Raw genomic sequence first — 25209 nt, 5'->3', positions numbered from 1 at the left:
TCACGTGACCTGCCCTCCAACCTTGGCATGACCGCCATGGAGGGCACGACCTCCACGGAGGGTGCGACCTCCATGGAGGGAAAGGCCACAATGGAGGGCACGCTTATTATATAACAGTAGGCAATGAGCCCTTACGGTTCATTGTGTTCAACTTCGAAATCTAAGGATTAGTACTTGATTCTCAACTCCCCGTATATTACATCGATCTACCAATCGTGCTATACAACCTCGTGTCCATCGCATCACTCCATCCCCGAGAACCAACCCAAGATCATCTTCGGACGACCTTCACAGCCAGCTCCTAGATCTCATGGCTATATGCTCGCTTCAGCGGCGCGAAGCAGCTCACATTAAGTGGCTAGAGTAGGTGAGAGGTATAGGCTGGCATACAGAGAGTGATAATCTTGTTCTCTATACAGTACTAGTCAAACTTAGGCGTAGCGTGGCTGCTATGGCTATCTAGGATAAGAAGCCGGTAGACTCTATGCGTACGAGGAGCTGTATATCTATTGAAGTGCTTTACCCACTTAACACTAAGCTGATTAGTCGTCCAGCCGTTGTCTAACACTGCGACTACCTAGTCTGCAGGGAGGTAGTAGTACTAGCTGGCCCAGTGCTGCTTACTAGACAGGATCACGAGGGGCGGAAGACACTAGCCAGACGCGTTGATACACTCAATAGTCGTAACCCAATCGCGGTTACCTAGCTGTATAGCAGGAGCGCGACCTACTATGTCTAAGCTGGTGACAACCTTAGACGTGGCTGCGACGCCTATTATAAAGTTAGTCTTATTAAAGCTGTATGTGTCTGTATCTAGGATACCGTAGGTCTAGCGCGTCTCCTCTATAAGCTTAAACCACGCTGTGATAGTAACAGGGTCCTTACAGAGAGCGCGCTGGCTGTGGAGCTTCCTGTCCTACTTAGTCTGTAGCTTAGGACTGGCTGTTGACAAAGCGCGACACCTAGTTCTTGCCTACAGGTGGAGGAGGTGGATCTTGGCCACGCGCGGCGAGAAGAGCGTCTGCTATCCGGCGTGCGTCGATGACTTAGGGTGGAAAACCTCGTCGGTCAAGGTCTAGGATCTAGTCTATAAGAGACTGCTCCTTAATAGGAGAGAGCTTCCGTTTCTTGGCGTTAGTAACAGCTTAAGGTTAGATACCTTAGAGGCGGCCTTAGAGCGTCGTTCGCGGGGCGTCAAACAACGAGGGAGCCTGACGCTAGCTTATTACGCGTTTTTCTTGAAGCATACGAGATGCTAGAAGAACTCTACCTTTACGAGAAGTCTGTATAGGACGCTGTTGTTGCGGCATTATCATTGTTGTGTGGAGTGTCGCATCAGGTTTGGTGTGGTGGCCCGCTGACTGGTGTGGCCCGCTGAGTGGTGGAACACGTTAGGTACCTAACTAGATGTGGCTTACGTAAGATGAAGCTCAGTAACTACCTCATGCCGACATGGACACCCCTCTGCCATCATCTAATCGTCGCAATGCCTGTCAGCATCCTCATCGTCGGCGCTGGCGCCATCGGAGCATTCTATGCATCCCGCCTTGCTGTTGTTTCGGGTGTTTCCGTCTCGGTAATTTGCCGCTCGAACTACAAAGCGGTGAAAGCCAATGGCTTCCAAGTCACCTCTCCCCAGTACGGCGATTACACATTTGTGCCGGCCAACACCTTCGCGAACCCAGACGAGGCAAAAAAGAGCGAGATAGAATGGGATTACATTGTCGTGAGCACCAAGGCGTTGCCAGACGTGAGCGATGACTCGACCATACTGGAGGGTCTAGTGAGCGGTAAGACAGCCATTGTGCTGATCCAGAACGGCCTCGGTGTGGAGGACCCATATACAAAACGTTTTCCACAGGCGGCGATATGCTCGGCAGTCACAATAGCAACATGTGCACAGCCTGAACATGGGCAGATCAAGCACAACAGGTGGACGCGCATAAACAGCGGACCGTACCTACCGCATCTAGACACTGGGGGGGCCAAAGATACAGACGCTCGCATTACGGAACAGAACGAAGCGTTCATTGCTCTGCTCAAAGAGGGTGGCATCAAGGATGCAGAAGCCTACTCGCATGCTAAACTGCAATTGGTCCGCTGGCACAAGATCGCCATCAACGCCTCCATGAACCCGACATCTGTACTTACCATGTGTCTCCCCAATAACGTCATGTCTCTCGACCCAGAGCTTCAGCGCCATCTCAAAGGCGTGATGGAGGAGATCCTGGATACTGCGCCCAAGATCCTAGGCCAGCCCATGCCAAAGGAGTTCGCTACACCAGACGCGATCATCAAGTCCACGCAGAAAAATACTAGTGGCAGCCGACCGAGTATGGCAGTAGACTGGGAGGCGGGGAAGAAAATGGAGATTGAGGTCATCCTGGGCAACCCGTTGAGAATTGCAAGAGAAAGAGGATATGAGATGCCAAGGCTACAAAGCTTGTATGCGATGATTAGGATGGCACAAGAGGTCAGGGATCAGAAGAAGGACATTAAGCTATAAAAGCGTGTGGTGCTTGTGTACTATGTGTCTCTCCAAATTCCCCCCCATGTGCACCAGAACTTCGTCCCATGCTCTTCTGACACAACCGTTGCGTCCTGACTTTCACAAACTTTGGGCCCGCGAATACATAATCTCACCATCGTGTATCTCTTATCATAGTCTTCATTCCTCCCTTACCTATTCCCGTTATTCTTTCTCTGTTGCATCAGACCGGAAATTGCCCGAGGCTGTGTTTGGTGACTAGTCACGACGGACAGAAAATACGGCGAAAATCTTGGAATGCGCATACTGAACGAGGCAAAGCTCCATGTGAGCTGAGTGTAGGTGTATGACCTCAATAGTAGATCTTTTGCTGCAACCGTTTCGTATCGTTGGGATTGGGACCAGCCATCTTGAGTGGGTCGTTTTGGTTGACCGTACCATAGAACGAAGATCTCCCACGCGACTTGAGAGGGGTCAATGAATTTGTAAAAAAAACTAGGTCCCTACTTACGTCGAACTGCTGCAGTCGCCTACATGTCAGGGTAAAGGTGAGCGTGAGTGAGAGTAAGCCGAACTTGCGCGCCTTGACTAAGAACATGTAGACTCGCCGCCGCTGGCAGACTCTGACATCCACGAGAAGACACGCGCGAATATTGCCTGCTCTCTCGCTTCATCGAATTTGCTTCTGTACATGCGAGCCACCCAACATCGTGAGCGAAGATAAAGTACAAGTTCTACAATGGCGAGTTGGGAGACAGGTGAGAGAGGCTCACAGTGCTATTGTCCTTATTGGGTACAATAAGACTCACCTTCATCAATGTCCCTGCCCGGCTTGGTAGCAGACCCACTTATTTCCTAGCTCTCCCATGGAAAAACTCCGTTCATGTGGTGTCCTCTTTTGCGACCTGCCCTTGTCGTCCAGCTTTGTTCATTTGTTACTACAAATTCACTGTATCCTCAATTCCGGGGCGAGAGTGACAACACGACAAGTAGTTCGATAGCTTTATAACAGTCATGATGGATCAACAAACATTGACACGTCTGATTGCTGAAAACACGGTTCAAGAGCGAGTCCGGCAAAATCAGCAGAACCAGCAGCAATGGGGACTCGCAGTTCAACAGGGACAGCGACAGTTTGGAACATCACCCCAACAGCAGGCGCTACCTCAAGATCGCAATGGAGCTTCTCAGCAACGACAGCAAGGTTTAGCGCAGCAACAGCAGCAGATGATGCGCAGGCAAGAGCACCAGAGCGCAGCACACCCACAGCGACAGCCACAGATCGGATTGGGGCAGAACCAGATGCATCAGGTGCCGAATGTGCAACAGCGAACCGATAGCATGTCTCCTGCCTCAGCGTATTCCAACAATGCGAACACATATACCTCTCCACACTCAGTTCCTCGCCCGAAAAACAGCTTTAATGGTATATAACCACCACCAAGAATTTTTACTGGTGGCCGTTGGCCTTCCAATGGAACTTCGTCTGACCAGTTTGAAGCAGATATTTTCTTAAAAACCACTCCGCCGCGCCAGGATGTAAATGTCTTGGACGACTCCACGCAAGTGACATGACTGACATACAACAGCTACCAGATCGAGAGTCTCAAGCCGCAATTATCTCGGCGGTGCAGAAAAACACACATCAACAGCAGCAGGAACATCAGATACAACAGCTACGTCAACAGCAGCAACAACATCAACAGCGACGCCAGTTGCTTTTTCAACAGCAGCAGCAACGTGAAGAGCAGCAGCGACGTCAACGTCTACGTCAACAGCTGCAGCAACAACATCAGCAGCAACGTGGCTCGCTTTCTGTAGGACAGGTGCAGGCTTCCAGCAGTAGCCCAGGCCAAACCCGGCAAGGTGTCTCATCGCCCGTGGCGCAAAAGGGACAACCTTCGAACACTCCCAACGACCGGAAGCGCCAAGCGACGAGTGCACTGGAGAGTCCAAGCACAACTGAGAAGCGTCCATGTACCCTCGGGACTATCGATAACCCTCTTGACGCGTGCCGTATCCCGCCCACCATCGCTTTCACTCAGGGTCCTACTGGAAATTTGCCAGCATCAACCCTAGCCCCCCCAGACACAGAAGCTGTGCGTGCCAATATCGACCGTCTGGTGCAAGAGATCATTGCAGGAAACATGGCAAAGACGAGGCTGCAAGAGAAACATGAGGTTGAGGCGAAAGAGAAACTTGAGGCTCAACAGCAACGCGAGGCTCAACAGCAACGGGAGGCTGAACAAAAACGCGATGCTGAACAAAAGTTCGAGGATAGTAAGAACTCTGAGGACGAACAGAAACAGGCTGAGCAGCAGCTCGAGGCTGAACAAAAAATGGCTGAGCAGCGCAAGAAAGCCGAGCAAGAAGAGGCCGACAAAGCCCAAGAGGCACTTGTAGAGAAAGCCCGTGTTGAAGCCGATAAAATCCGCATCGAAGCCGAGCGACGCAGGAAAGCCGAGCAAGAAGAAGCTGATAAAGCCAAAAAGGCACTCGAAGAGAAAGCCCGTGCTGATGCTGAAGCCCAAAAAGCCCACATCGAAGCCTTGAGCCTCAAGATAGCCCAAAGAGACAAAGCCTGGGCCGACGCCGCAAGAGCCAAAAAAGCCGAACTAGATCGCAGAGATGCAGAATACCGCGTCGAACGCGCCAAGGTCCTCCAGAAAGAAAAAGACGACAGGCGCCGCGAAGAACTCCGCAGAGACCCCAGCGCGAACTTCCGCCACATCCTCGAAGTGTACAAACTGAACCCTCCGGAGGGCGGCTATGCAAACCGCAACACTTACCTCACCGGTCTGCTCGCCAACAAGTGTATGCCTATCGACAAGGACTCTGAGCTCGGTCTCGCCGTCACATATGCCAAGGATCATTGGGATTATTATGGTGAGTTCCCCAAGGACGTGGCTCGGTTCGCGGAGTATGAGAGGGAGAGGAGGAAGCAGGCAGCAGAGAGGAAGAAGAAGGAGGAGGAGGAGGAGGAGGAGGAAGAGAAGCAGCAGAAGAAGTAGGTTCCGGAGTGTTGTCTTGGAGCGACTGGCAAGGACATCGACGCAGCGTCTGATGCTGTAGAATGGGGACTTGGGCTACCTCTTCGTTGCGCTCCAGGACAGGAGGCGAGCGCTTGAGTCTTAGCATTACCATCATGGTCGGAAGATACCCGATTTGATATATGGTCGTAGCTCGAGCTATAGCTTTTTTGTAGCCAGCAAATTATCGCTAGGCACATGGATTGAATTGATCCCATCATTGAATTTCTCATGGACTGTGATTTTTAATGTGAAGATGCTGGTTGTGGGTAGTCACTCAAAAACTTTAGGTTATGCGAGTCATGTCATGCTATGCGTGTCTTGAGCGGCACTGATGAGCCCAAGGATAACTCTCGAGCAGAACAAAATATGTGCTACTCAGCATAGTCCATTATCTGGTGCAGTAACTGTACACAGAAGCAGAATACGACGTTCAGTTTGTTACAAAGAGGCAAGGGTGGCGACGGGTAGGGTTTCTACTAGGAAAAAAGAAACATTGTACAGAAACAATATCGATTGTCTCTACCGTCTTTGATCATTGATGGCAGCATTCATGGGTCAGCAAATTGTACCTGCACAATGTTTGTTAAGATAGCGGAACCATCCGTAGCAAGATCGAAGAGAACTCATAGCCCGCAAAGTACACTACGGGTGCTGAAGATACGGGAATCTTATATGAAATTATGGTTGGAGGTGGGTGTAATGCCATTGGGAAATCGGAGTAGAATGCTGCATGCTTATGTTTTGATATGCTCTACATCTGGACTCTTTCTGACTACTGCCCATATGAGTGGTATTCTCTAGAGGTCTGATCTTCATTTAATGGGAGGGCGAAAACATGTTTTCGTCACATATCCAGGCTGCAGACACAAAGGAATGTGACACTGAATGGTACAACCTTGAAGAGGGGAATAAGACATTTTGTTCACAATGATCTCAGCCCATTGTTTGAACGACGCTCAATGGACCTCTTTCAGCCGCGACAATGCCGTCCTTTCTCCTAAATTTCAGAACCACCAACCAGTCGCCACTTATACGATTTGAAAACTTCTGATCTCTTCGCAATGGACTGCAGACGCAAAGCGCACTCCTTAGCTGAATAATCCTGAATCTCCTGCGTCAAATTTACTCATACTAAAATCAAATACCCGCGCCTCACTTACGTGAAAGATCGAAGAGGAGACAAAGACGTTGCACCCCAGGCACAGCGCGCGACACCGTACAGCGCAAGCCGCTTTATATTTGGAAGCTATCTGACGCTTCACCCAACCAAGCTCTACCTTACAACTACTTACACTTCGACACCATAAAGTCGAAAATTAACAAATGGATCCAGGAGTACTTTGAACTTTTTTATTACAATTACACCGACTCTTAATTTCAACTTGCGGTAGCAATAAGCGTTCCTCTCAAATTCATTCATCAAAACACCTTAATATCGCGAAAATGTCCAATTTCAACCACCAAGAAGCCACTCCCTCAAATAAGAACATCATGCGAGCACAGAAAAGCCAGACGACTGAGTCTGCTCAAGACAGAAATCATGTACCTGTCCAGGGTGCCGGATCATTGAATACCGTCAACAATCTTCAATCTCCACCAAAAGGAACCGGAAAGCGGACTTTAGAAGAGTTTAGCATGGGCAACCATGACCGGGAAAATGAAGATGGTAAGAGGCAGCGCGTTGAGCTGCACGAGCCCACATATGCGAATGACATGTCTCAGTAGCACCAAACTGATGCCCAAGCCATGCCGAACCAGATGAGCGATCTAACACGACGAAGACGCCCATCTCAGGCGAATCAACACATGCTCCCGGGACCTGATTCTGCTCCTAGAAGTACCGTGGACACACCCGTGTCGATTACGAAGGACCTCGTTCCCCCTGTTCCGGAGTTGTCCTTGAGCTGGCCACTGCCAAAGGTCGTTGCGGATCCTACAAAGCGACGTTCCATTCGAACATCCATGGTTTGGAACTCACAAGATCCTCATCCTGATAACCGGAAGATGGTTGCTCTACGAATAGAGCACGAAGATTTGCGGTATGTGGACTACTCCATCGTAGACATGCCCATCCTCACCTGGCTACTGATCCAGGAGCGTGTCCACAAGCTCAACGAGGCGCTGACGCACTTCATGCCAGAAGAGCTACCTAAGCTGAGCAGAACGACCAACCCGAGGGAACACATGAAGCCGGTTGTCAGATGGTGCAAGGAAGAGGACTCCATTCAGCTGCTCGTCAACTTCTGGGACTCGGATACTATGATTGAGACGTTGAGGCCTTTCGCGGAAACAAAGCGCGATCTTTCGATTTACGATGTAATCTGGTTGACAGATTATGTCGAGCGTCGCAAACGTGCTGGGCTCACATTTGAACAAGATTTGCTGCTCCCATTGCCGCCTCGCATGAAAGAACCCACCCAAGAGGATCGGGAATGGTAATAGGGCACCAGAAAATTCGCCTGTTCGCCATACTCAACCTATTCCCGTTGTCCAGCCACCAGCCGTGCAGGTACCACAACAGACGGGAGGACACCCACCTGTATCTGGGCAACCGAAAGTGCCTCAACAGCAGCAAGTAACTCATCAGCCGCAGGCGCCTCCCCAACCTCCAGCACCTTCTCAGGCAGAAGTACCCCCGCAGCCTCAGTTACATCCCACGTCTCAACTACCTCCCCAGACTCATGTACCTGCGAACCTGCCTCTGCACCAGCCGGAACCAAAGAGACCATACGTGCCAGATTGGCTACCTCCTTTCAAGGAAGGCACTAGGATCAACGGTGCAGAGATTCCGGTACTGGCGCATACGCAAGAGGGACGAAACGTTCAGCCTCTGAGCGATGTTGCCAAGGATAAATCCCATGTTGTAAATCCGACTCCACCGCCGATGCTCAGTTTCTCGAAGATTACTCACGTTGGTGATTCCGTAGCATCAACGGGGGATCAGCAGCAGCGCCAGACTCCCACGTCGTCTCCTGCCTCGTCGACATCGACAAAGCGGAAGCCAGTAGATGAGGAGCAATCGGAGAACATTGGACAGGCGAATAAGAGACAGAAAACGCAAGAGCCGCCTGAGGTTGGCGAGGAGTTGTTTGCAGACGTGAGGAACGGGAAATGGACCTACGAGGAGATGTCTGCAGCCCTGCATTCTGGATTGGCTCAAGGCACCGTGTCAGGGCCTACAGTGCCCAACTCAGAGTCCATGAGAGATAATTCTGGGCATCTGGCCATCTTGAATCAGGTGCCCCAAGTGCTTGGCCAAGAATCTCTGTTCAAAGTCGAAGAGGGTGAGTACTACCCCGAGCGTTTCGACCCCCAGAAACCCGAGGAATACCAAAATATGCTCGCCCTTACCGAACCAAATGTCCCGATGAGGGTTAATCCTTTCACACTGGGTTGTAATGGTGTTCGTCGACCTCAAGATGTCGACTATCGCGCATTGCCAGAAGTGCGCAACGTGGAGGCCTTGAACCGGCGACTGAGCTCAGTCCTCCCACGCGATACAAGAGTTCCCCAGCTGCTCGGAGAGATGCCAATACCACCAGCGAACATAATCTCGGAGCTGACCCGCTGTGCGCGCTTTGCACAATCAGATGCGCAGAAGCGAGTGGATTGGCGCTTACATCCTGCTCATGTATATGAGATCGTGCAGCGCAGCAACTACTTCGGTCTGGAGCTACTGATTAGCAGAAGCGATATTGTAGTATCTTCGCCTGCAACCCGGGAAGAGCTTGACATGGCCATGGCGATGCGTTTCGCTCAACAGTTGTTTGGCAAAGACCCCATAACGTTTGTCGCAGCCGATATCCCTACGATAACTGCATACCTGGAGGGTGATATTCCTTCAGCAATGTTTCTCACCATTGCAGAAGACGACAATGTCTTTGGTGACTTTGTTGAAGAACTTGCCAAAAGGTTCTTGGAAGACTATCCGCCAATTGACAAGTCTGGCCAAGTCGCATGGATGAATCTGCATAGCCAAGCGAAGTACCCGAACTCTTTGCAGACGAAGGTGATCGAGCTCATTCTGAATAAGATCTCTGGGTTAGGTATGGATGTCCAGGATGAACCAGAAAACTCGCTGGGCGAGGACATCTATGCTAACTCGCAGGTAAATGAAAATGCTGGTACGAGTAGCTTCATAAACTTGGAGTCATCTCGCGAGGTTCTCTCTCTGGTTGATGATCGCAGTGAAAATTCGGTCACCGCAGTGGATGAGGTTCTGGCTGCTCATCTGGCAAAAAGCCAAGCATCGAGTCCGGTGATGAACACGATAAATGACCAGACCGTCGTCCCAGATGTATCCACAGTCAACGACATCCCAAAAGCTGCACCCATGGTAGATGATGAGACCGGGAACCGAGGCACGTACTTACCCCAAAACGACGAGGATACTCAGGCTAGCGTCTCGTCCCATGCAGCAGTGGGTAGCGGGCCGGAGGATATTTCTCCACAGGTCCCACAAGATGGTGACGTAGAAGGCGCCGCACTCCATGAAGGGGGCTGTATTTCTCAACCTACCGCATCTGAAAACCTCCAGCAACAGCCCTTGGATGTTACAAAGGCGCACGGGCAATGGGTCATGGACAGTGCTGGCTTTGGGAAATTTGCAGCATACCCCCATTATCAGCCCTCCGATGATCCCAGCTGGAATGAGTGGGTACAGGCCAATAACCGGAATATATTCGGGTGCGGAGCATGAGCCATCGATCTGGAGTTGTGGTACCCGGGTATCATAATGTACTTGAGGTACTAGTGTACAAGGGCCACTGTAGTCGCCAGAAAAGCTTATTAAGTGCCTAATCACACTGTCCAGTATGCTATGACAGCTAGACGGGGAGGCTTTGAGAGGGCTATCTGTGGGGACATAGTCTTGTGTTTAAGATCATCGCCACGAATGGGAGTGATTACGGTAGTGTTGTCCAGTAGCCTCGTCGTTGTGGAAGGAGTGGATAGATGGCGAGCTAGTGAGTGCCAAGCGAATGAATCTCTGGATATGAGCTCTGATCGGGGATAGGTAGATGACAGTGTTACAAGATGAAAGGGCTTAGTGTGCAGGCTGCAGGCTTGAAGTGTAGAGCATAACCATATTTCTTTCGTCAGTAATATCGTCATCTTTAGTATGATTCGTGTTAGTTGGTGCAGAACTTTTGGCAGACCCTGGTAGCGAGGAAGCGAACCATTTTTTGAATACAAAATGCTCAGCGATGACATGATTCGGAGAAGCGCTCCGCGTAAATCACGGTACCAATGCATAACTTTAGTCCTTAGTCAAATGTAAAAAAAAATGTGTAAGCTAGTAAGTGTAGAGACTATACAAATGTTAGCTCACCGCAGAAGTCACCCATTTCCGAGCACATCTCTTCAGTGCAATTTCGACATACCATTCCCACTCCTCACGAATTGACAGCCCCAGCGACCTTGAAAGCGATAAATAAACACGTCGCGATGTCCCCTACACCACCAAAAGCTGAGGAACCTCCACAAAAGAGACCCCGAGGCCGCCCGCGCAAGGATGGCAGACCAGCGGGATCGGTGCCAAAAGTCGCAAAGCCGGCCAACCACCCTTATACCAACTTAGCGCACCCTATTGATGGATCGGTAATCAAACGCGGACGAGGAAGACCCCGGAAAGTACCCCTTGTCCTCACTGTGCCAGCGCAAGGTAATGGTATCGACGACAATACCACTGTTGCGCCAGACGCTTCTTCGAGGACACCACAAAAGCAGCAAAAGATGTCAGACCAACCAAAGCGTCTAGAAGAGCTCGATGTTTCGACAGATCAAAGTGAAGAAACGCCAAAGCAGTTCTGCCTTTCGCAAACTGGCGGCTCCGGGCAGGGACAAAAATGCGAAAATTTCTGGACGACAGAGTATGAAGGTCCGAATGATCTCAAGATGATGTACGTAGAACAAGCGCCGTGCAGATATCTGCCATATCTAAGCAAAAATTGCCATGCTAAATATTGCAGGACGTTGAAAGATAACATAGCCCGACAGCAACTTCAGTGCAAGAGGTGGGCTGAAGACAGGCAGCACAGGCTGAGGGCTGCAGCAGGCCCGGGGGCAGCGTGGGGAAAAAGATGGGAACTACCGAAGTACGGAGTTGAGGACGAAATCCCCAAAGAACTTGGTCAAATCGATAAATTCATGTTTCCGCAGTTGGCGATTGTTGCGAGTGGACCAGCACTGGAGTCCGAAGTCGTTGAAGAAGTTCCCAAGGAACTTTGTCAAACCGATGAATCGATGTTCCCCCAGTGGTCGGGTAAGACGAAAAAATGGGCTCGCGAACTGCATGGAGTTTATGACGAGCGTCCTTTCTGGGAGGATACAAATATGCAAGCTTCTCCTTCGAAAGCGGCAGGGCGACGAGAGTAGACCGCACGGGCCGGTGGAATATCTTTGCGATCCTCGTTTTGAGAATATGTATATATGCGGGCTCCTACTTCGGAATTTACATTCATTACTCACTTATCTGACGTTCCACTGTCTCTAATAACAACAGCTAATTTTCGTCATAAATCAGAGCTCGAAGATGTCATGACGAACAGGCGCTGCCGTATAGCCCCGGGTTGAAAGTGAGCACGGAACGAAACACGCGTACGAAAATTACCGTGAATACGAGATAGTAGCGACAGCGCTATTCTTGGTGGAATGATTGCGTAGAGGAGGGATGCAAAATAGCGTGTGGGCGGGCGGCCCCAGGAAGTTACCTAGGTGGCTGCCAAGCCAATCAGGAAGCGCCAAGCCAAAGGTGGCGGGTGAAATCTTGCTTGCTGTTTCGCGCGCACGCTACCCTATGGATTTCGTGAGGAAGAAAAGGTCCCCTTTAAGCTACGTCGTCGTATTTGAGAGACTTTTCAGTCGAATGCTGCTGCGATTAGTCTATCACATGACCTAACTGCAATCAACCTGCCCCGCGGACAAGCAGATGTCCAAAAATCAACCGTGTTCTATCTTCAAAGTCCGTATTGAGACAAATGGCATACAGATTATGATCTACGATCAGCGCCAAATATAGAAGTAGTCCGCATCGTCTGCACGTAGTGACTGCCGAGGTTGCGCTCCCATCCGTCAAACCCTTACATCATTGTCGATTCAGCATTACTAGCTTTACACAGTTTCTCATAGGAAATCAGTCTCTTCTTTATATATGATATGCTAACGTACCTCACGGCTTCGCCGGTCACACGGCTTGGCCGGTCACTTTTGCCAAGCCCCCACCAAAACCACCCCATTCTGGCGCAGAACAGCCCACTTTAGCCCTGTATAGGACAATGCAACATGCGATATCATTCAGAGTCTACTTCTACTGCTTGCTTACACGTACGCGCGTTATGCCTAGGCTGATTGCAGCGCCTACAGCGCCTTTAAGTTGGCTCACCTCCTTTAGCGCTCACCCGCGTCTTTGGCTTCTTCCTATTACTACGCGCCCCAGACTCCTTTAGAGTAGCTAGACGAGCCCTATCCTCAACTATTAAGGTCCCTTCTGCCTGAATCCGCTTCCTTTTATACGACCTACGTCGCGTGGCAGCCTTATTCGCCGCTCGAAGCTCTGCGATCTCCTTTTGCGCTAACACTAGCTTATGCGCGATAATCGCTGCCCCCTTCGAGACCTTCTCAAAGGCCTCCACTAAAGACGTTGGTGAGCTATCTACATGCCTCTAAATCCTTGCCTTTATAAGCGTCGATTGCGACCCTAATTCAAGGGTATTGCTTGGGGTTTGCGACTGCTAGGGCTCGTTGTTAATAGGTAGTAGTAGTAATAGAGTACGCAATTGAACGTCAAGGGCTGTTGTGACCCGTTCTGGGTTAAATAGGACTAACCTAGCGCCTCGAAACCCTCCTTAGATATTAGTAGGAGTAATTGCTGTATTATAGGCGCGCATAAAGCATAGTAGGAACTCAAGCTTTGTAATGTAGGTAATCTAGTTGCGCATAAGATCTTCGGCTTAGCGCCCGTACGCCTTCTTTAAAGGGGCAAAACAACCCACATTAAGAGGCTGCAGGACGTGCGACGAGTGAGGAGGCATGTAGATAGTAATAATCTTGTTCTCCTTGCAGTATCGCTAGAATGTAAGCGAGTTGTAGCTCTTATAGCCGTTAATTACAAGTAGTTAGTGGCTGCTAACTACCCTCTTCTTTGTATACTTATTAAAGTGCTTTAACTACTGTAGACTAAGCTCGTTTGTTGTCTAGCCGTCCTTAGAGACTGCAATAACCTAGTCCTAAGGCAGAGCCTCCTCCTGTCAGATTGTGATGGGTTATCAAAGACGGGGATAATAGTATAATAATATGATGGGGATCGATTGTATTGTTCTGGTCTGATGTCGTGTTCTGTTCTTGTCCAACGCTGTTCGATCAGTTGGGTCGCGGTGGATTGTGCGCGCTGACTAATTTAACTGATCCACAGAATTGTCAGATATTCACTCTCATCTGGAATACTGATGAAATAGGTAATAATGGTGATGATATTGATTGTTGATTGTGTGTTGGTTCTGTCTACGGTTGTGGGCACACCTAGGGGGTGCCAAGCCTTCCTGTGATCCGATTGGCTCTCTCAGATGCCGGGTCGCGCTAGTCTAACCTACGCTGGCAAATGGGTTGGGTATACCCAGTCTTGGGTTGGGGTTGGGTTGGGGTCGCACAGACCATGGGTTAGGGTTGGGTTGGGGTCGCACAGACCATGGGTTAGGGCTGGGCTGGGGTCGCACAGACCAAGTGGTAGGGTTGGGCTTGGGTTGGGTTGGGTTGGGTTGGGGTTGGGTTATATTTTTTGGGTACTTTAACGGAACAACACTTAATTAAGATAATGTGTACACGTTGATGATATAGTAGATACATAAAACGAGATATATTAACACAGCTAATTATCACGGTAGCGCTGAGGACGCTGGCGCTTTCGAGGTGGCAATTGACGCTCCTCCTGGACCTCTTCCTCCGACTCTTCTTCTGTAGTCTGGTTCTCCTCATCTATATCGAAGGTATGCTCTAACGAGGCTGGAAGCTCAAAAAGATCATTAACCTCGTCAATTGGCTCTCCATCCTCCCCTAATTGAGCAACTAGGTAGTCTAGACCCTGTTCTTCCTCTTGAGATATTGTATCCTTAAGAACCATTATCTGCTGTATTGTCCGGGCAGATAGTCGGTGCCTCCGACTACCAATAACATCCTTAGCAACATTGAAAACTCTTTCAACCCCAACCTGAGCAATTGGTATTGCTAGTATATCCTTCGCCACTTGGGATAGTCTATTAGCAGATGTCTATGATAAACAGCTGTGATAACTTACCAGACTTTTTCTGGGTAAACCGCTTCTCTGAAAGTATATCCCACTCTTTCTCTAGCAGCTTAGCCTGTCTAGCACTATTTGCTAATTTATACTTAGGCTGTTGCAAAAGCGATTTCTTCAGTTGGTACTTCGCGGAGCGGTCGGCTGTTCTAACGCTTTCAAGTACCTTCTCCTCTTTATCGAAAAGAGCTTTGCGTTCACGTTGAGCAATAGCACGGGCGCTACCACTCAGAGAGCCAGTATAGGGGACGCTCAAATTGATAGGTCGGCCTTTTCGTGAACCCCCACTACCTCTTTGATCTAAGATACCGTCAATCTCGTCAGCTTCACACGCAAATCCCTGCTTATATTAGCATAAGCTGTGATAAATGGCTGTGATTATTACATCGGTAAGCTGCTCCCACTCATCTTGTTCGAACCCAGGCGGAGGTTCAAGTTTGATGGCTGGAACTAGGCCTTCAGGTACGTCGCCGACTTGCTCTTTCGCGACAGGCATGGCGGGGACTGTGATAATGCGCTGTTGTAAATGGGGTGTTTTCAATGTAGTAAAGAGAGTTATTAGGTGTTGGGAGTTACTGGGCGTCAGGGGCTGGAGAAATGGGTAGACAGCATTATGCTCACCTAGAAATGGTCCGTGCGCTGCTGCCTGCGCTAGCGCGAAAACGCGGAAATTACCCAAAATGATCAACACATCGATGATTCCTTCATTTTTGGGCTGTACGCATGCGCGAGCTCGGCGTTTATCACAGCAGTTTAACACGTTTGTATGATATGCTCGCTACTGATTTTGCAACAGAAATGGTTGTATGCGATCGTGAAACAGCAAATTACGTCATGCAGTCCGTGCGCTGCTGCCTTTACTAGTGCGGAAATCGGGAAATTGCCGTCGCCCAAACTTTCCAGCTACCTAACTCTTTCAGCCTACTACTTTCTTAATTGTCGACCACATTTATCACAGTAATTAATCACATACGTCGCCTACGTTCATCATCTACTCTACTACGCAATGGCAAGGACAAAACCACGGCCTAAGGTCACCGGTAAAGCCGGCCGGGGTGGTCCTGATGGCAAGACAGTTACTGGCGGCAAGCCGGCTCAGAAGGCCCTTGCTAGTAAGGCTAGACGTCAAGTAGCAGGAAAGTCTACGCGAAAGGCACCTGTAGCTGTTAAGAAGAAGCGCAAGTTTAAGGCCGGCAGTAGGTTATCACAGTCGTTTATCACAGCTATTTTCTAATTTAGCTTAGCTGTCGCATTACGGGAAATCAAGAGATACCAGAGAGGTTTTGAACTACTCTTGCGAAAACTCCCCTTTTCCCGCGTAGTGCGCGAATTTGCACAGGTGCACAAGGCCGATATCCGCTTTCAACGATCTGCAATCGAAGCTCTTCAGGAAGCTACAGAAGCTTTCTTAGTTGGTTATTTTGAGGGTATAGTCTATCTACCCTATACTATTTTTCATTTAATAACTTTTATAGACTGCAACATCAATGCTATTCACGCAAAGAGGGTTACTATTCAAGAGAAGGATTCTCAATTGGCTAGGCGCTACTTTGCGCGCGAGTTACTAGCTTTTCTCTAGATTATAAGATATATCTAGATACACGTGCTTAAATGCTAGCTGGCGAAGCCTCTGTATATTATAAATGAAACTAGTTAATGCTACACTGTGTTAATCTACTGTGATACTATATAAACTTTTCTTTTATTGAAATCTATATTATACATCTTGCAATTTTTTTACTATAACCCAACCCTAACCCATGGTCCGTGCGACCCCAACCCAACCCCAACCCAACCCTAAGCTTGGCGCTGACAAATGGGTTGGGGTTGGGTTGGGGTCGCAAAATTTCTAACCCAACCCCAACCACACCCCGACCCATTTGCCAGCGTAGTCTAACCCAGCGTCTGTACGCTCTCATCTTCAACAGTGCTATTATCTGACAAGAATCCACAGCTCCGAACACCCGGATTTTGTCCACCACCCAAAATATGCCCATATTCTGACACCTCCTTATACTAGGCAGAGAGGTGATGGCGGCCCTTAAAGATAATGAAGGGTAGAATAGCCCACCCTGTCGCGTTGATGCCCTAGATAACTGTCGTCTACTCTCTGTTGCCTTGCTGCACTACCTTTAGCTGTCCTCGTCTCTCTAAAGCTATAACAACGGCTCTAGTTAATATCTAGCCTACTACGAAGCTAGCCTCGTCGAAGTTAAACGTATCTTTATCCTAGATACCATACTTAGCTTTAATATTAGCTACTAGGCCGAACTAGCCTTATATAACCTTAGGATCCTCGCAGAGAGCTCTTTTGTAGTCGTATTTGCGATTAAACCTTACTTTAAGCTTAGGGCGGCGTTTGATGAACGTACTAGGCTAGTTTACGCTAACCTGGCCTATATTGCGCTCAGCGCGTAAGGAATTGGCTATATTAGCCACAGCCGCGAGCCTGGGAGGAAATCCTCGCGCGACAAGCTCAAGTATATGCTCCACAATTACCTCCTCTTCAAGCTTGTCTAAATTCCTTAATTTAGACTAGCGATCTGCTTGTGAGGGTCGTCTAGCGCGTCGATCGCTTAGTGTTGTTTGAGAGACATTATAGATACCTGCAGCGCGTCGCTGAGACAGTGTCGCGTCGTCTTTAAGAGCCTGAAGAGCAAGCTGTATCTGACGTTCGTTAGAAGAGTTCATCTGGTGTTGTTGTTGAGGCATCACGTAGAAAGGTAGTTTTGGTGGGGGCTTGGCAAAAGTGACCGGCGAAGCCGTGAGGTACGTTACAGGATTCCGATAATGCAATAAGTTGTGGGTAATCTTCTGGGACCGCCAAGAAGCTAATCTCGCGCTAAAACGAAGTTTGTAACCACATCATCTGCTCCCGTCCTCGGGACTGACTAGCTGCGCAACAGTGAGAGCAAGAATTTTGACATGTTAAAGTTGATCATTCGAATGCACTGTTGACATCCAAACTCCTACATAATTGAGAGCGCACTGATTTGCTCCTGTCGATGGGGATGCATAGAATCTTGTCCAAATGCGTGAATTCGTAGCCAAAAGGCTACCTGAAGATGAACGGAATAAGTAACCTAGTGCGTTCGGCTACTTGCCGTCGTCAGGGATCCGACTGGAAGCAGGCTGACTACAGGGTCAAAAAATTAACCAGACAGCCCAAACTCTGGATTGTCATCGGAGACTACAGATAGCATCATTCAACTCAACCCACTTCATCTCCTGTAGCTTTACAGCTTTCGTAATACCAGTACTCTTCCACCTCCAGCGTCCTTCCGATAGTCATGGACATCCTTCTCCACAACCTGCACCTTCTCCTCCTTCTCCAGTCTCGCAACCTCCCTCTCAAAACCCTTCTCCACCCAAAAACTATCCAGAACCGTCGCAACAACTACCCCTCCAACCTTGACCACCCTCGTAAATTCTTCAAGTGGTTCCGGCCCCAGATGCCCATGCGTAAACGTCCCGCAGCAAGTCAAGGCGTCGAACTTGCCATCCTCGACGTCCAATCTCTTCGTCAGATCGGTAGTTTTGAGATCATCGTAGACCGCGGTATTCTTCGCAACAGCAAGCATGCCCTCGCTAATGTCCAGCCCAACAATATCGGTAGCCCCAAGTTTAGACAACTCGATACCAACGGACCCGGTTCCGCATCCCGCGTCGGCAATCCGGAGACCTGCAAGTGGCTTATCGGGAGAGATGTAGTTGAGTTTGAGGCCGCGGGCAACGGCCTGAGTGACGAGGCGAGGGGCCGTGAAGTCGTGTAGCGACATGTCTGAGTCGTAGGTTTTGGCCCATTCGTCGTATAGTTTGCGGGACTCTTCTGTTGATGAGGCCGCGATGACGCGGTCCAAGAGTGAGCTTTGATCTTTTGTCGCCATTTTTTACGATGATTAGGGAAATGTGGTGGTTTGGACGGCTGTACATGCTGGTCCACATGGCCTACAACTACCTAGCTATGACGTCATGTCGCTTCAAGTTGCCCTGCATACTGACAGGCGGGAAGAATTGCGTATGCTCGAAAGGCGCACAGTTACTTTGGCATTAACCGAGAGCTAGTCCTGCGCCCCACAGGAGGCTCACTTTCGAACACGTGCAGGTGAGCGTGAGTCCTGTGTATTGGGCACGAGGAGAAAGTCACGTGAGTGGTTACTAGCGTGCTACTAGCGGCCGAGCGCGCCCGGCGTTGTCGCGAGGATGTTTCGTGGCGGCTATGCACGCATATTCATCACCTCAGCTTCTCAAGATATGTACATAGATTGATTCATATTATGTTTATTTACAGATTGTGATAAACGTAAAGAGGGGTAGTAGAGTGGATGCGCTGTAAAAGACAGACTTCTCCAAGGCAGACAAGCAACAGACACAGAGGCAGGAAACAGCTATGCCACCTAGCCCTATCCCTTCCCGATGTGAAGATGGTTGATACCCACGAGTATTGAACGCCGCTTAAAAGGAAAATTACACGCAAACTCGGACCGCTTACAACATGCCCAAGACAGCCAACATAATCATCATCCCACTGCCAACTTCCAAGCTTCCTGCGCTGCTCGTCTTGTTCATGCCAGCCATGCCTTCCATCGCTGCCATTGCGTCGCCAGTGGGCATCATCATGCCTGAGGACATGGTCTTCTCGCCCTTCATCGTCATCATTCCGGACTCCATGGACATTCCAGACTCCATAGACATGCCAGGCTCCATGGACATGCCGGGCTCCATGGACATTCCAGGCTTCATTGACATAGATGCGCCAGTCGCGGCAGGTGCGTCGTTCCAGGCCATTGTGACCGGGGGGTGCGGAAGGTGTCATCATCGGGGCCATTGATGTGATGGTGGCAGATGAGGATACTGCAAGTGCCGCGGGGGGCGAAAGCGATGATGGCGCTGATGATGGTGGAGGAACGCATGTTGAGGATTGTGCGGTTGGTAAGGTGTTTAAAGATTACTGGTTGTTGTTGGACTTTCGTTTATCGATTATGATGTAGTAATGAGTTGCGAGACGTGTATTAAATGAGTCCGGCTCGTGGTAGAAAAGAACTGATGTCTAAGATACTGAGATGAGAGAATGACTGTGCGGAACAAATCACGGCCGGGACCACGTCTTTTTAACAGCATTTTGGTTTGCCTTACTGTTGCCTGCGAACTCGTACTGCTTGTGCGCCACGTCTCTCCGCTGTCACAGTCGCATTTCGAAATATTCGCGACGCTCGACGCGGCCGGAAGCTTCAGTTCCCACACCTCGCGACAGCGGGCATGAAGTAGAGGGTTTGAGTATTGGTACATTGTTTGAATCGACTCCCACAAAACGTATGAGAACCGGGAGGTTGCTTGAAGCCTTGCGGAGAAGACGTATGATGTGTGTTCGAGGATTGTTTTGGCTCGTTTCGGAACAGATCGCCACTAGCGCCCGTGCATGCGCGAAACGTCGACCCGAAGTTTGTTCGTGGAATCCCTCTTCTCATCATCACTCACTACACAGAAACATCGTTTTTCATCACGCAACCATCGATATCATTGGAATTAAACCCTAAATAGACTGATTATGTATAGACTCAGTGGATCTTTGCGCCAGGATACTCAGTTCACCCCATTGCCAGGGATGCCGAACTTCATCACGAGACGCGCGCACCACACATCAGCGCATGCGGGATAGCCGTGGAACGAAACAAACGCGCCTCAAGTGTTTTCAGCTCCTAGCGCGTCCTCTGCCCAATCACTTGCGTCCTCATCCAACTGCTCCTGGTATTCTTCTGACATCCAACACAGCTCTCTCCTAATCTGTACGATTTGCTCCATGTGCTCCGGACTCTCATTCCAGGCATCAGGGCGATATGGGTCGCGATAAAGAGTGTTCTGTACAAACGCCCACCGCAAGTTCTCTGCCCACCCACTGTTACCTGCTGGATCTGGTTGTTGAATGAGGTAAAGTCGTCGGAACGGCGGTGTATGGCGGGGTCCTCCAAAGGCATAGGCACTGTACGGATCGTCTTCCCCAACTTGCCCCTCTCGAAGGAAAGTATTGTTCAAGGCTTCGCTTACTGGGTGCATTGCTTCGGTAAAGGCTTCGGGAAGTGGCAATATGGCGTCATCTGGGGGCGAGGCATATTCATCGGACCTTATGTATTCTTGCGCCTGACCCTCTTGTTTCTCTCCATTGGACTCTTCTTACTTTGCCTCTTCTCTGATCTCGGCTGCTTTGTCTGCTCCTCTTTTTCTCCTCTTCTTCTGTGTTTTCGGCATTGGAGTCTCACTCGTTGACCACGCTGGTGATGATGGCGTCACTGCTTGCAGCTTTCTTTTCTGTCCTGTCGTCCTCGCGGAGCTACCCGCCCTTCTCTTTTTGAGTTCTCCATCCCTCTCGTGCGCTTCCATCAGAACATTCGGCTGCGGATCATGCCCTTGTGAAGATTTGACTTGAGTTCGTCTCTTGAATGCTTCGCGGTCAGTGTGTCCGGGCCGTATCGCACTGGGGCCGCCCAAAAGACCGAGTAGTGCGTCACAATCGTCTGGGTACAGCCACGGTTCAAGTGGATGCTCCCCATAATATCGAACCATTCTGGTCAGATCGAGTGCATCGTCGCCTTGTGGAATCTGCTTCACGTCCAACGCCAGATTTCTGAATGGCACGTTCTTTACGACCTTCTGCTTCTTCCACAGCTGTCCAGGCGTCTTATATCCTCCAACATCGACACTCGCCTCGTCCTGGGTTTTGTTCCTCTGCTTATGCAAGGTAGCAAGCGAATTGGTTCCCCATCTTTTGTTTTCAGCCCTCTTAATCGCGTCGTACATGGACTGTCGGCCGCCATGCTTACCCCATTCGCTCGATAGATTCCTCTGTTGGTTTACGATTGCGCACAACAGAGGGAAGGACCCGTCATTGGCGAAGAAGCGATGCACGAAGTCTGCGCAATGTATGCTGTTCGGTAGGTAGGTGAGGAGTTCGATGACTGTGACATTCGCGCGTGCGGGAAAGAGAAGGTACCTTGACGGCGCATTGGGTCCAAAGCTGTTGGCATATTCGACATCTCGCTGATTTGTTACGCCTGGCGATCTTGCGCTCCCTGGTGCATCGGTCTCTGTGACCGTCGTCGGCTGACTGGGACGGGACGAGGTGATCGGCTCGTACGAGTTTGCTGCTTGGGTCATCGCGGTGGACAAGGCGGTGGGTAAGACGTATGGCAGGACTGGAAGATGGACAACGAAGAGTGCCTACACTGTTGCCCAAGTCGATGCTGGGAGTCGTTGTGCAAATCTGCTGGAGTTCACCACTTCGCGCTTTTGTCTAGCACATCACAACACCAACAACATGGCCGCTCCGCCCGGCCCGAGCGTCCACTGGCCGACTCTCAACGCACGGCTAAGTCAGCACGACCAGCCCCCCCAATTTTTTTTACCACAGGCTTGGCGCCATGAGCTCTTGCCCATTTGGACGACCAAAGCTTCAACTGCCCCTCTCTCCAGTCTTCCACCAGACATTTCACGCACAGCTGAAATCTTTTGCAACGAATTCAGACAACAATTGAAACTCGCAACCTTTCACGTCCTTATATATCTTTCTCTCTATCTTTCTATCTCATATCGTTACAGCGACCCACGAGCGGACCTGATATCAGGACGTTCACCATGGCCGCCCTTCCCAAGAACAATGCCTTTGGGGCCGGCTGTCCAAGCTGGAACATGGCGTTTCCTAAGGGCAACTTGACTGCCGTTGAGATCCTCACCTACCTCCCGCATTGGCTCAAGTCAATCGACGTTGTCGAGCGCTTCGTTTCGCACGGTGCAAAGTCTTTGAACATTGCCGCTATCATCAATGAAGCCAGGATCTTGCCGTCAGGAAAACCACTTCCCCCAAACTCCGTCTTGGTCATGATGCAGTACGCTATGCGGCGTGCGGGCTTCGAAGACTGGTCTATCAGCACCCATTCTCAGTTTCCGCAAGAGATGCCGCGACCGGAGTGGAATCTTGAGGTGACGGGCTTCCGCACACCCTGCGCTACACACCCCAAAGACATCAACAGCCCGACACCAAAGAAGGTGAAGCGCAATCAACAGGTTGAGCCGATGGAGTTCAGGGATCTTGCGCGCCACGTCAAGCTGCACCCATGCGGCAACGATGCGCTCGATCTCGCACGTTGTGTTCAATACGCTGTCGAACATCCGCACGAGTCCTGGCTATTCCCCACACAGTTCACCAGTCTCGTCGCTCACCTTGGTGGACCCGCGCTCATCACTGACGCTCACCTTGACAGCGAAGCGTTTGCTCGCCGCAACGACTACCACTTCTCGCCACCCAAAACCAAAACCAACAACACGCGCAGCAAGGTGAAGGCTTGTACAGAAAACAATCCGTTTGTGGATCTGTTGCTAGCAAGTACCTCTCAGAAGCGTACAGTGGACGGGATGGCAAAGGTGGCGCTCGACAACACGAGGCGGAGTGGCAGGTTGGTGGACAAGCAGATCAACTTTACTGAGCCGTCGGAGGTCGATGAAGTGGTACATACTTGTTTTACTCACAGCACTTCTCTTACATTACTGACAACTATTTCAGGACAGCAACGACACTGACTCGCCTTATGCAACTCCCGCGAAGAAGCGCAAGCTCTCCCGCCTTCCACCCACTCCCCAGTCCATCGACGACGGCGAGTTCGTGCAATGCGAATCTGATGCCAATGACGACACGTCGGCAGAGGAACCTGGCGAGGTTGAAACCCCATCACCGACTCCGACAGTTCGTGGCCGCGCCGCTGCACGTAAGGCTCGTGCCAGCATCAAGACTGCCTTTCTAAAGCATGTTATGCCTCCCAGGCAGACGACCACTGTGTAAGTACATTCTTGTTGCAGTCTTGGAAACTCTCATCGACCGCAAGTCTTATGAAACAAGCTAACACCCTCGTAGAAACGGAGCTTCGACTCAGAAGCCTGTCCCTGACTTCATGAGCACCACCTTTGATCCCGAGGTCATGGATGCCGCGCGCATGTTCAGCTTTCGTCAGCCCGTCCGTCTCCCGCCTCCCATGCTGTCAAGCAATCGTCTGAAGATCGAAGACAATACCGTCTTCCTCTATGCCTCGCCCGAGCACACCGACCTTGATAACATGTACGCGTCCGCATACGACTCCGCCCGCTTCAACGGTGCGCGACGCCACGCCCCGTTCCGTGAGCTGCATCTGCTTACCAACCCTGCCTCTTTCGACATCAGCGACTGGGCTGAGAACATCCGCTGGTCCAAGGAACAATACACCCACTTCGAGAGCGTGTGGACTGAGTATGATCACCACCTTGAGTGCATCACGGCTCATAGGCAGAACATCGGCTGGGCCAGCGAGGAGATGATCATGGCTGGTATGGCTGGCTTCTAGGTTGCGCCTGGGACATTTGGGTGCTGCGACTTGATGCCCTTTGGGAGGTATGTCCTGGTGGCCCGATGACCTTGTGGTCTTGCCTTTGGTTGCTTGACGAACTGGTAACGACTTGACGAAATGTGATGACGGATTTACAGAATGGGACAGTGGGCTGGTCATATGATGGTGGATCTTTGACAAATAAATGGTGGACATTATGGATACGATTGAGCAGGGTTGACCTCCAATGGATATTATGACAGAGAATGAATATACCCCGATTTCTTACATCCCTTGTCTCGTGATCTCTTGCTGTCTTCTGGGATGTCTATGTTATTTTCTCAATGTGGACACTATGAAGATACAGATGAAACTCTTCCTTGCTCCTTGCGGTACCCCGTTCGTCAGATCATGTCATCGATGTTTCTTCAGTTTGGTACGCCAATGATGGATTCCGTGGTATCGTAGAGCATGGAAGGGCTCTTCTACCAGATTGACAATACATCATCCTTCCCAGTAATATTCTTAATCCAGTCCCCGATTATGACCGCTCTTATTTCCATGGATCGCTGAAGTCCATCGAATTCGATGATTATAGTTTCCAGCGCAGTGAACATTCGAAGTTCCTCCAACTGTTCCTTCTGAGAAGACAGTAAGCGTCCGTCTATGTTGATGACGATGCTTGTGATGACCTTTTTAATCGCTTGTGGAAGCTTGGAGACAAAGAAGCCGAGTGTTTGGAAAGTTACCCGGAACGTGTTGAGCTTGTATGGCAACAGCCCGATCTCGCTGCGCATCTGGCGACAAGTGCGATCGACACGCCACAAGTTCAAGCACCGGAGATCGAAAAATGAGGCTACATCCCATCGAAGTGCTTCAAGAATCCCTGGTGGAAATCTAATCGGCTCATGCAAAGGCGCAGACAGAATTCTGGATGTTCAGGCGTTTTCCAAACCTGGATATGATTATTTCCCTGAAGCGCGTAGTTGTATATCTGGATGCGTATCTCTGCCGGGAGAAGAATAAATGGCGACTCGGTTTGGTTTCGTACAG

At 50.1% G+C, this 25209-nt stretch overlaps 13 protein-coding genes across 13 annotated transcripts; 7 read left to right on the top strand and 6 right to left on the bottom strand.

Annotated features, from left to right (window-relative positions):
* Positions 1-1486: 1486 nt before the first annotated feature.
* Positions 1487-2506, top strand: PtrM4_122400 (ApbA, Ketopantoate reductase; the record flags this gene model as incomplete). Its single annotated transcript, XM_001935492.2, has 1 exon — positions 1487-2506. The coding sequence occupies one exon, from the start codon at positions 1487-1489 to the stop codon at positions 2504-2506; it is 1020 nt and encodes a 339-aa protein (XP_001935527.1).
* Positions 2507-4059: 1553 nt separating this feature from the next.
* On the top strand, positions 4060-5552 carry PtrM4_122390 (TolA, Membrane protein involved in colicin uptake; the record flags this gene model as incomplete). Its single annotated transcript, XM_066108518.1, has 3 exons — positions 4060-4116; positions 4321-5408; positions 5546-5552. 3 exons carry the CDS (start codon positions 4060-4062, stop codon positions 5550-5552), a joined length of 1152 nt encoding a protein of 383 aa, XP_065961703.1.
* Positions 5553-6963: 1411 nt separating this feature from the next.
* On the top strand, positions 6964-10219 carry PtrM4_122380 (DUF1421 domain containing protein; the record flags this gene model as incomplete). Its single annotated transcript, XM_066108517.1, has 3 exons — positions 6964-7186; positions 7265-7836; positions 8114-10219. 3 exons carry the CDS (start codon positions 6964-6966, stop codon positions 10217-10219), a joined length of 2901 nt encoding a protein of 966 aa, XP_065961702.1.
* Positions 10220-10965: 746 nt separating this feature from the next.
* Positions 10966-11895, top strand: PtrM4_122370 (uncharacterized protein; the record flags this gene model as incomplete). Its single annotated transcript, XM_001935489.1, has 2 exons — positions 10966-11420; positions 11490-11895. 2 exons carry the CDS (start codon positions 10966-10968, stop codon positions 11893-11895), a joined length of 861 nt encoding a protein of 286 aa, XP_001935524.1.
* Positions 11896-14383: 2488 nt separating this feature from the next.
* Positions 14384-15305, bottom strand: PtrM4_122360 (Dimer-Tnp-hAT domain containing protein; the record flags this gene model as incomplete). The annotated part of the gene is made up of 3 exons (XM_066108516.1): positions 14384-14757; positions 14810-15149; positions 15195-15305. 3 exons carry the CDS (start codon positions 15303-15305, stop codon positions 14384-14386), a joined length of 825 nt encoding a protein of 274 aa, XP_065961701.1.
* A 510-nt stretch (positions 15306-15815) lies between these two features.
* PtrM4_122350 (HHT1, Histones H3 and H4) lies at positions 15816-16388 on the top strand (the record flags this gene model as incomplete). Its single annotated transcript, XM_066108515.1, has 3 exons — positions 15816-16005; positions 16054-16236; positions 16285-16388. 3 exons carry the CDS (start codon positions 15816-15818, stop codon positions 16386-16388), a joined length of 477 nt encoding a protein of 158 aa, XP_065961700.1.
* A 1657-nt stretch (positions 16389-18045) lies between these two features.
* PtrM4_122340 (Methyltransf-11 multi-domain protein) lies at positions 18046-18696 on the bottom strand (the record flags this gene model as incomplete). Its single annotated transcript, XM_001935486.2, has 1 exon — positions 18046-18696. The coding sequence occupies one exon, from the start codon at positions 18694-18696 to the stop codon at positions 18046-18048; it is 651 nt and encodes a 216-aa protein (XP_001935521.1).
* A 601-nt stretch (positions 18697-19297) lies between these two features.
* On the bottom strand, positions 19298-19597 carry PtrM4_122330 (Fork-head-N multi-domain protein; the record flags this gene model as incomplete). The annotated part of the gene is made up of 1 exon (XM_001935485.2): positions 19298-19597. One exon carries the CDS (start codon positions 19595-19597, stop codon positions 19298-19300), a length of 300 nt encoding a protein of 99 aa, XP_001935520.2.
* An 894-nt stretch (positions 19598-20491) lies between these two features.
* PtrM4_122320 (uncharacterized protein) lies at positions 20492-20863 on the bottom strand (the record flags this gene model as incomplete). Its single annotated transcript, XM_001935484.2, has 1 exon — positions 20492-20863. The coding sequence occupies one exon, from the start codon at positions 20861-20863 to the stop codon at positions 20492-20494; it is 372 nt and encodes a 123-aa protein (XP_001935519.2).
* Positions 20864-21186: 323 nt separating this feature from the next.
* On the bottom strand, positions 21187-21961 carry PtrM4_122310 (uncharacterized protein; the record flags this gene model as incomplete). Its single annotated transcript, XM_066108514.1, has 2 exons — positions 21187-21249; positions 21368-21961. The coding sequence occupies 2 exons, from the start codon at positions 21959-21961 to the stop codon at positions 21187-21189; spliced, it is 657 nt and encodes a 218-aa protein (XP_065961699.1).
* A 477-nt stretch (positions 21962-22438) lies between these two features.
* On the top strand, positions 22439-23380 carry PtrM4_122300 (uncharacterized protein; the record flags this gene model as incomplete). Its single annotated transcript, XM_066108513.1, has 1 exon — positions 22439-23380. One exon carries the CDS (start codon positions 22439-22441, stop codon positions 23378-23380), a length of 942 nt encoding a protein of 313 aa, XP_065961698.1.
* A 229-nt stretch (positions 23381-23609) lies between these two features.
* On the top strand, positions 23610-24174 carry PtrM4_122290 (uncharacterized protein; the record flags this gene model as incomplete). The annotated part of the gene is made up of 2 exons (XM_001935483.2): positions 23610-23635; positions 23712-24174. The coding sequence occupies 2 exons, from the start codon at positions 23610-23612 to the stop codon at positions 24172-24174; spliced, it is 489 nt and encodes a 162-aa protein (XP_001935518.2).
* Positions 24175-24641: 467 nt separating this feature from the next.
* On the bottom strand, positions 24642-24953 carry PtrM4_122280 (uncharacterized protein; the record flags this gene model as incomplete). The annotated part of the gene is made up of 1 exon (XM_001935482.2): positions 24642-24953. The coding sequence occupies one exon, from the start codon at positions 24951-24953 to the stop codon at positions 24642-24644; it is 312 nt and encodes a 103-aa protein (XP_001935517.2).
* Positions 24954-25209: the final 256 nt, after the last annotated feature.

Source organism: Pyrenophora tritici-repentis, chromosome 6, assembly GCF_003171515.1.
Source record: "Pyrenophora tritici-repentis strain M4 chromosome 6, whole genome shotgun sequence".
NCBI classification, from domain to species: Eukaryota; Fungi; Ascomycota; class Dothideomycetes; order Pleosporales; family Pleosporaceae; genus Pyrenophora; species Pyrenophora tritici-repentis.
This window is presented reverse-complemented; position numbering and strand designations above follow the sequence as displayed.